The sequence below is a fragment of the Mizuhopecten yessoensis genome, unplaced genomic scaffold (assembly GCF_002113885.1).
Source record: "Mizuhopecten yessoensis strain PY_sf001 unplaced genomic scaffold, ASM211388v2 scaffold716189, whole genome shotgun sequence".
Classification (NCBI taxonomy): Eukaryota; Metazoa; Mollusca; class Bivalvia; order Pectinida; family Pectinidae; genus Mizuhopecten; species Mizuhopecten yessoensis.
The window spans coordinates 207,226-217,827 of record NW_018479992.1 but is presented as its reverse complement, the minus strand read 5'-3'; the positions used below and the strand labels follow the sequence as shown (position 1 = coordinate 217,827).

Below are 10,602 nucleotides of genomic sequence, written 5' to 3'. Positions count from 1 at the left end.
CGACAGTCTTAACGGTCCATCTACCCTATATTTGGTCGTATAGGACCACCCGACAGTCTTAACGGTCCATCTACCCTATATTTGGTCGTATAGGACCACACGAGAGTCTTAACTCTGTCAACGCAAAATAATGTTACAATATATAGGACTACATTGAACTGTCAATGATCCATCAGAGCGATGTGATACATCATATAGGGCCAAAGCCAGTGCTAACAGTCCATCAACATACTATGCGGTTGTACGGGACCACCCGACCGTGTTACTGGTCTATCTACACTATATTTGGTCGTATAGGACCACACGAGAGTCTTAACGGTCCACTAAACTCAATATTCGGTCGTATAGGACCTCACGACAGTCTTAACGGTCCATCTACCCTATATTTGGTCGTATAGGCCCACACGACAGTCTTGTTAACGGTCTATCAGCGCAAAATAATATCATATAGGGGCATACGATAGGGTAACGGTCTATGAACGCAAAATAATGTTATCTAGGGTCATACGATAGGTAAACGGTCTATCAACGCAAGATAATGTTATATAGGGTCACACGATAGGTTAACTGTCTATCAGCGCAAAACAATATCATATTGGGTCACACGATAGGTTAACTGTCTATCAGCGCAAAACAATATCATATTGGGTCATACGATAGATTAACGGTCTATCAACGAAAAATAATATTATATAGGGCCATACGATAGGTTAACGGTTTATCAACGCAAAATAATTTTACAATATATAGGACTACATTGATAGGTCAATGATCCATCAGCGCGATGTGATACATCATATAGGGCCAAAGCCAGTGCTAACAGTCCATCAACATACTATTCGGTTGTACGGGACCACCCGACCGTGTTACTGGTCTATCTACACTATATTTGGTCGTGTTATATAGGGTCATAAGATAGGTTAACGGTCTATCAACGCAAAATAATGTTACAATATATAGGACTACATTGAAATGTCAATGATCCATCAGCGCGATGTGATACATCATATAGGGCCAAAGACAGTGCTAACAGTCCATCAACATACTATTCGGTTGTACGGGACCACCCGACAGTGTTACTGGTCCATCTACACTATATTTGGTCGTACAGAACCACAAGACAGTGTTAATGGTCCATTAATCACAATATTCGGTCGTATAGGACCATACGACAGTCTTAACGGACCATCAACACAATATTCGGTCGTACAGGACCACACGACAGTGTTAATGGTCCATCCACACTATATTTGGTCGTACAGGACCAGACGACAATCTTAACGGTCCATTAAACACAATATTCGGTCGTACAGGACCACACGACAGTGTTAATGGTCCATCTATACACTATTCGGTCGTACAGGACCAGACGACAGTCTTAACGGACCATTAAACACTACATTCGGTTGTACGGGACCACCCGACAGTGTTAATGGTCCATCTACACTATATTTGGTCGTACAGGACCAGACGATAGTCTTAACGGTCCATTAATCACAATATTCGGTCGTATAGGACCACACGACAGTGTTAATGGTCCATCTACACTATATTCGGTCGTACAGGACCACACGACAGTCTTAACGGTCCATTAATCACAATATTCGGTCGTATAGGACCACACAACAGTCTTAACGGACCATCAATACAATATTCGGTCGTATAGGACCACACGAGAGTCTTAACGGTCCACTAAACACAATATTCGGTCGTATAGGACCACACGCGGTCTTAACGGTCCATCAATACAATATTCGGTCGTATAGGACCACACGACAGTCTTAACGGTCCATCAATACAATATTCGCTCGTATAGGACCACACGACAGTCTTAACGGTCCATCAACACAATATTCGGTCGTATAGAACCACACGACAGTGTTAATGGCCCATCTACACTATATTTGGTCGTATAGGACCACACGACAGTGATAACAGTCCATCAACACAATATTCGGTCGTATAGGACCACACGACAGTCTTAACGGTCCATTAATAACAATATTCGGTCGTATAGGACCACACGACAGTGTTAACGGTCCATCAACACAATATTCGGTCGTATAGGACCACACGACAGTGTTAATGGTCCATCAACACAATATTCGGTCGTACAGGACCACACGACAGTTTTAATGGTCCATCTACACAATATTTGGTCGTACAGGACCACACGACAGTCTTAACGGTCCATCAACACAATATTCGGTCGTATAGGACCACACGACAGTCTTAACGGTCCATCAATACAATTTTCGGTCGTATAGGACCACACGACAGTCTTAACGGTCCATCTACACTATATTTGGTCGTATAGGACCACACGACAGTCTTAACGGTCCATCTACACGACAGTTAAACGGTCCATCAACACAATATTCGGTCGTACAGGACCACACGACAGTTAAACGGTCCATAAATCACAATATTCGGTCGTATAGGACCACACGACATCAACACAATAATCGGTCGTTCATGTCTTAACGGTCCATCAACACAATATTCGGTCTATAGGACTACACGACAGTCTTAACGGTTCATCAACACAATATTCGGTCTATAGGACCACACGACAGTCTTAATGGTCCATCTACACTGTATTCGGTCTATAGGACCACACGGCAGTCTTAACGGTCAATCTACACATTATTCGGTCGTACAGGATCACACGACAGTCTTAACGGTCCATTAAACACAACATTCGGTTGTGATCAGCAGCTTCTCCTCCGTCCTCGATTCAGATGAGAATCCCATTAGAATCAAACATTTTGGTGAAGTTAGGCTGTTCCATGAATCTTGTTTGCGCTGACGAGACAGACACTTTACTATCGAAAATATAAAGGAATATCTATATCAACAAACCCTCGATTCCATATAAGATCATAAAGGGCCACACGGTAGTTTTAACGACACTTCAATTGACTCGTAATCACTTGGCTGTGTGTCATATTACGTTATATACAGCTCGTTGACTTTTTTTCATAGGTTATAAGACACGTCAATGGGATTCGACTAATCGTTAATCTTAATTCTGAGTCTTTTGAATATTCTTTAATCGTGCCATTTTAGATAAGTCTTGCATATGCAAGTGGAAATGTATAATTATGCCTTTTCAAGACGAAACATGATAATTCATTGGAAATTACTTCAGAATTATATAATTCCATGTTAATCTTATTACGTAATCCGATCAGTACAATAGCCTACCTGGTGGGTTCTGACCACAAGTAATTGCAATAAGTGTCATTGAATCTCTCAGAATCGTTTATGTGTAATTAGTGATACATGTAATTACTATTTAATTGTTAAACTTAACCACCCTTTCGCTGGTTTAGCTTTATTGTCATTTATTTACACTTCACATTTCATTCATCCTCACAACAGCTTCCATATATATGGGTTTCACTCCTGATATCACATATCTACATTTGTAGTTTACAGTAAAGACATGCAATATAAAGAGCGATCCACCCTCTAGTTTCGTATATGTCTATGTTTCTCTAAATTCGCTCGAGCTAGAACGGCAAATTGTACATACAGTGGAGGGAAGACAAATATGTAGGTCACTACTAATATAACTATTAGCCCTATAATAACGTCGCGCGCAAAAAGACGCAAAGCGACAAAACGAAATAACGAAAAGACAAAAATGCACGAATAGGCGAAAACCACCCAAAGCAAAGAGAGAAGACGAAACCTGTCAAAAGACGCCATTTTATTTCTACGCTCCGGTCAATGTCTTCGATCATTCCACCCATTTACAATTAATGAAGTAGTCTTATATTAGCAGGGAAAATATATTGCGGTGGGTATACGAAAAAGTCTCGCAATATGACGGGTCCTTGCTTGCAAATACGATTCATTCATATCTTTATTTCATCCAAAGTAAGTTAAGAATATAACAGGCACAAAAACAGTTACAGTTAAGATTAGAAGAAACCCCAATGAGTTAAACATAATATTTGATTAACAAAATTCGATAAAAGATAAACAATAATAACTCGGTGGGTTATACCATTAGTAACATTTCGCAAATTAGCAATAAACGAACATTTACTGAATAGTCATACTGACCTTCTTTTCGAAAAACTAAGGCATTCTTTAACACTATGGACATGAGTGGTTTAAAATGGTCACGGTAGCATCTAGCAAAAAAGCTATTCGGCATTTCGGTCAGCCTTGTCGAGACACCAAAACATGCACGGGGTATTTATTTACAAAATTATACTAGTAGATATATTATCCCGCATGCAGTCTAATAAGCAGTAGGGGTTCCACATTATTGGGGCATCTAAAAAAAGGTTTGAAAACCATACACGCTTGCAAATTACTGAGGAAAAAAATTGACTCGTTCCGCTCGGCAATACTTTTCAATCGTTCCATATTTTTCCTGTACTATGATCTTTTTATTGAACATTTTTAATGCTACCGTCACTGTACCAAAATCGGGACAGTACCCATAACAGGACACTTGTGGGAAAACGGCCCAAGAAACTGTCATTCAATGCAAAGAATTGAAGTACTTTTATGTATACAGTTTTCATTTGATAATACTTTTCATGACAATTAAATTGTATTAAGCTTTATTGGCTGCTGATTATCGTTACATTGATAATTTAAAAGTATTCTTACCTAAAACAATTAAAAGACTTTCCTGATTTACGTGCCGGGCGACACTATTTATTTGGATATCATTTTCGAAGGTCTGTTTTATCAAAACTAATGCTAGTTTGGAGAAGAAATGTAATCAAAACCCTTGTTGACTCTAAAATATTTCAACTATGCATATTTCCTGTCGAAATATGGCGAGGGGCGGGTCCAGGTGAGGGCGTAATGGGCGTACGCCCTTTAAAAAAAACACAAAAAACTATCGTAATCTGCTAATATTGTATTGAATATGGCTACTTCATAATTTGATGCTAAATTGTTGAAATCCAGGAGCTTTTGAGCTTCCCCATGGACCCTCTACCAGGGCAACCGTAATTACGCCTCCCGTTCATAAAATCCTGGCCTAGGACTATTGAAATGTTAAGTAACGCCTTATACCCTAGAATTTGGAATTTCTCGTAATTGGTCTACTGCTGTTAAGATCCATCCAATCATTTTAATATACCATAGACAATTAATGGAGATAATTCGGCATAAAAAATGTCAAACCCTGACACTTTAACTATAAAATATACATGCTCCAAGCCAGGAACCGTTACATTAGTGCATTTCACAATTATTTTATGTTTTTGAGCAAACAAAAGGTATTTCGCGTTCTTTTTATAGAACCACGCGCCCAAAATGTTAAATTGTGATAGAAATGAAAAGTGGATAGTATCAAGGCTTGTTTATGAAAAATGAACAAACATTTTTTGAACTGATGGTATGGCATAAAGAACATTGACATTTATCTAAAAAGTATCCCGATTTATGTACAATGATTTGATTAAATGAAAAAGGTTGGTTGCTTTCTTAAATTGCTCCAGATGGCAAAAAGCTTCCTGTTTTTTTTATAATTCTTACATTTCCCGTTAGGAGTATTGATACAACTCGTACGTAGATACACGGACTTATAATTACATATATAGCATCTAATCTAATTCCGTGGTGGATATAAACGCGATTATATATTTGAATTACCTCCCCTTACATGCTCTTTTGTATTTCGAGTAAAATAAAGTGTCCACTTCCGTAGAAGGAAACTACATGTGGATTGAGTTGTGAAACATAAAATATGGTGTTTTACTTCACAAGCAAAGGTAAATCGGTGCTATTTTATATTACCTTCGGTGGTATTCCCATGTAAAAATGTATTTCAGATAAAATACCGATCACATTGACAGCGCTTAGTGTTTTTTGATGTTGGAAAAAAGTAACGCGGGTGATCATCACTGATTATATGGGAGACAAACTAGAGTACATTTATACACATAATGTATACTCATTTTATGATGTGTTAAGTAGATCCCCATTTAATTCGAGACAGGGACCGTACTGGAGATCGAAGTTTTATCAACATAATGATATAGCGCCTACAGTGAAAATCGCCACAACGGCGCATATGGATAATAATCCTGCATTTGAGGTAACAGTTACTCATTTCAGTTTCAGTTATTACTGGAACGGGGAAAATGTGAAATAAACATACACAAAGTTCTTTTAAACACTAGGAGCGAAAACCAGCGTTATTTTTTTCAACAAAATCCAATAAATAACACTGAATTACATTTGTGCACAAAAAAGCACAATTCTGATGTCTAACTTTTTGTGAAAATGACAAACTATATCACTGTTTTTGTTCTCCACTAACTTCATTGTGTAGTCATTGGGATCATCGTGTGCAAATGTGACAGGTGAGCATGATTTCTTTCTGTGTGCTATTTATAGATGTAGCTACTCTTCAACACATTATAAGCAATGGAGGTGATGTACAATTTGTCATTTTCACCAAAATTTAGATTATATTGATAGAATGACACCCTTTTTTGTTCATAATGTTTAAAAGGACTTTAATTTTCATGTGTTTTCATTTCGCTTTATTTCCCATTTCAGTAATAAAAGTGTTCTCAGAACAGTAACTGTTACCCAAATGAAGGGTTATTTCCCATATGTGTCATCCTGCCCAACCTGTCCAACACGAACGAAGTCGATGAAGAAATGAAACAATTTTGTTGTTATGGCTCATGACCAGTAAAGTTTAATTGCAACCTGTGATTGGATACCTGAACTCGCATTTCACCAATGATGGTCATTGTATGATCACCTTATATTTATAGGAAGTGAAAAGGATTTTGGTCACCTGACCAATCACACGAGGGTTCTTTTTTTCAGTTTCCTTCCACATCAATACATAACCTCTATGCAAATTCATTCATACCAAAAAGAGTGATTAATATAAGTTGATACATATAAAACTTGTTTCATGATTTGTGTTAAATAAAGTTAACCATATCAACCAGTGAAAATCATAAACCTATGGAAGTGGTGATGGTCTAAAAAACATACCTTGTACGTCTGAAAGCAAAGCTTACTATAAACAAAAGAAAATATAATGCCATTTGTTTTATTTGCCACCTGTGTTATTGTCTCATGTTACCATGGTAATCATTCCTCAGATTATTTCCTCGAGACAAATAATAACATACCAACCCTTTATGTAACTATTGGGAAAGTATGACAGATAACAAGGTTTGACAATACTCTACATTGCCAAATTGCCTGTTCTAAAATTGAAAATATTTATGAGGCAATATGTCTTTGATATTATTTATTCTTTGTTTTAGTTGTATCCCCTAGTTACTTGCTGTACATGGGACTGGACAAACATGAAAGTAAGTAAAGCTGATCCGATCAGGTTTAAACATTTCGTGATATACTTTTATATCTTCGGACAAAATCATTTTGTACCAATTCGTTCATTTCAGTATTGATATGTGATACATACATGTATGTATGTAATCATACATGCTACCAATATGCTCCCTTTGTTTCACACACTTTGCACTTTGTAGTTCATTTTATGGTTACATGGTAGTCCACTATGGTAATGCCAAATGTATCAATTGGTGAAACTCTGCCTCTGTATACAGGTGTACATGTATTTAGACATTGATCTGCAGAAATAAAGAGGAATACTCTCTGTAAAGATGAAGTGGAATATGGGGGTAAAAGAAAATTTGATGGTTTCAAATTAATTTGCTGTTCAATTATTACATCATGTATCTTGGATATTTCATTAGTGTTTCAGATTTTCTGAAGGTCGCTACAGAAATATTCTGGTATACTTGTGAAGTTGTAACATATATGTGTATTGTCATATACTTGTCTGTGATATGGGTTGTTTGCATTTGTGATACTGCTAGCATAGCACTGTACATTGGCAATATCACGGACCAATACATATCTGCCCGACACACACCATATCTGCCTGGCATAGGCCATATGTGTTTGACGTCCGGTTCAACACTTTACAGAAAAGATCACACCTCAAGCTGGTAATTTCCACATTTTATATCCATCTGTCAGGGGTGTAGCTACTCCTTGCACAGAGTGAATTCATTAAGGAATAACAAATGTTGTAAAAAATAATATGTGTGGGGCAAGGGGACCACCAAGCCCCCCATCCCGACAAAGTATGATATGGAAATGGTCATGTGATAACCTCTATATACTCATTGGGTAACTATTGAATACCCTTTATCTTGCACATATTTTCTGTAATTATCTTTTTTTCTACATTTGAAACATATTTTTTACCACCGCAAACAGTGTTCAAATAAAAGATTTACCTGAACAAACACTAAAATGGGCAGACAAATTACTGCAGTGTGCATATTATTATAATTTAGATCTTACTCTAAACATACACATCAAACACACTTGAATAAAAAAATAATCTTTTTTTTAGATGAAGATCTCATCAAGTGGGGGTTTCCAGAGGATGTGTGGTAAGTGTCCATTGAACAAGCTGTCAATCAAGTATAATAATCAGCTCAATCTGGATTGTCCGATTGAAAGTCAAGAGATGTTCCTACTAAAGGAATGAAAATACTTTTAAAAAAAAGATGTAGTCAAGCTTTCACATCAATGAATACTGTATCAGTTTTGTATTATTGGTGTAAAATTGATATTTGCAGGTTCCATGTAGACAAGGTGTCATCTGCTCACGTGTACCTCAGACTCCATACTGTAAGTATATTTATCTGAGACTCCATCCTGTAAATATCAAGTGTACCTCAGACTCCATCCTGTAAGTATCATGTGTACCTCAGACTCCATCCTGTAATTATCATGTGTACCTCAGACTCCATCCTGTAAGTAATATGTGTACCTCAGACTATATCCTGTAAGTATCATGTGTACCTCAGACTCCATCCTCTAAGTATCATGTGTACCTCAGACTATATCCTGTAAATATCATGTGTACCCCATACTCCATCCTGTAAATATCACATGTACCTCAGACTCCATCCTGTAAATATTGTGTGTACCTCAGACTCCATATATGTGTATGTGTTCTCAGCTTGCGTGTATCATGGACCTGGTAAGTATCATGTGAACCTCACACACACCCATACGGTTGTGGGTCCTTAGCTTACATGTAAGACTTTATTCTGTAAATGTCATGTAAACCTCACACTTGTGTAAACATATGTGCTCCTGTGTACTTCAGAGTTCCCCTATAAGTATCATCTTTGGAGGCTGTGAATGTGTACCTTACCATGTACATTATACTAACAATAAACCAGGAGTTCTGACAGTATATCAAACATACACTTGTACCATTCTCCAATCTGCTGTAGTAAAACATTACAACATTGACTACAGTGTATTACTTTGGTAGTTATCAGTCCTCATCTGCACTACCAAAGGGCACTCTAGGTTTCCAGTCGGTCTGTCTGTCTGTCAGTCAGTGCATCACTCTGTCGAATGCACTCAGGTATTCTCTACTCTCTGTCACCTATAATGCCAAATTTTGTGTGCAAGTACCTCCTTGGATGGCAGATTGACTTATGATGAATTCAGTATTTGTGCCATATGATATGTACAGAGCTACATCCCTTTGTACATTTTTGGCATCACAGTTTGTCAGGAGGTGGAGGGAGTATAAATTGCCTGCAGCACTTTGCCTTGCTCCACAATATGATTACGGTGTCTTCTCACCTAGCCAACATTTGGTATTTTTGTTACCTACAGGTAAGATTTTCATGTTGGCCAGGTGAGACTAGTGTTGAGTGCAGAACAATAGCCTTAATTACAGGTAATCGCTGTAGTCAAACTCATAAAAGTAGATAACTTGAGACTATATAATATGTTACTGATCATTTATTTATTTACCTAACATTCAAACATAAATACTATGAAATACATTACCTATAACAAGTATAGGTAATATAGATATTAAAGAACAGCAAGTATTTAAAAGCAATATTTGGCACTAAAACATATTCTTATATAAAAAGCATATTAATCCAAAGAGATATACATCTGTAAAAAGTCAAAAACCTATCGCACATAAAAAATACATATTTCAAGAACTAAAGGCACTAAAACATATTCTTATATAAAAAGCATATTAATCCAAAGAGAAATACATCTGTAAAAAGTCAAAAACCTATTTCAACTTCAACTTCAATGTTTTACTCGACAAAAACCATGTATGGTCATCACGTCAAAGGTGACTATGTACATCCGTGCAGTGTGGAGCCTTTGTGCGGTTAAAACTATATACAATCGGAAAAGTCTATTTCACCTCTCCCCTGACTGCCGCCTTTAAGGCGTCCAGGTCCTCGATGCTGGCGACGCTGGGTGGCAGGAGGTTCCATGTTGTGATGGTGCGGGGGATAAAAGAATGTCTGTATACGTTGGTTGCCATATGCGGAGTATAGAGTTTGTAGGGGTGGCTGTTCCTTGTTGTTGTGACGGTGGAGTAGGTAGGATGGTAGTTGGTTGGTACTGCTATGTGGTGGTGTAGAATCTTGTGCATAAATATGATGTCCGTTATCTTGCGTCTGTGTTACAATGTATTCCATCTGAGGTCCTTTATCATCTGTGTAGTGCTGTCAGGTTTGATGTAGTTGAGGGGCTTTTTTAGTACGAATCTTGCTGCGTTTT

At 37.5% G+C, this 10,602-nt stretch overlaps 1 protein-coding gene across 1 annotated transcript in view; it reads left to right on the top strand.

Moving 5' to 3' along the window:
- Positions 1–5,650: 5,650 nt before the first annotated feature.
- Positions 5,651–10,602, top strand: part of LOC110442012 (coiled-coil domain-containing protein 25-like) — a 14,949-nt gene continuing 9,997 nt past the window's right edge. The window contains exons 1-4 of the mRNA XM_021485404.1: positions 5,651–5,747; positions 7,272–7,319; positions 8,396–8,435; positions 8,625–8,676. Of these exons, the coding sequence (XP_021341079.1) occupies positions 5,723–5,747; positions 7,272–7,319; positions 8,396–8,435; positions 8,625–8,676 (165 nt within the window). The 5' untranslated portion in view covers positions 5,651–5,722. The remainder of the gene's footprint in view (positions 5,748–7,271; positions 7,320–8,395; positions 8,436–8,624; positions 8,677–10,602) is intronic.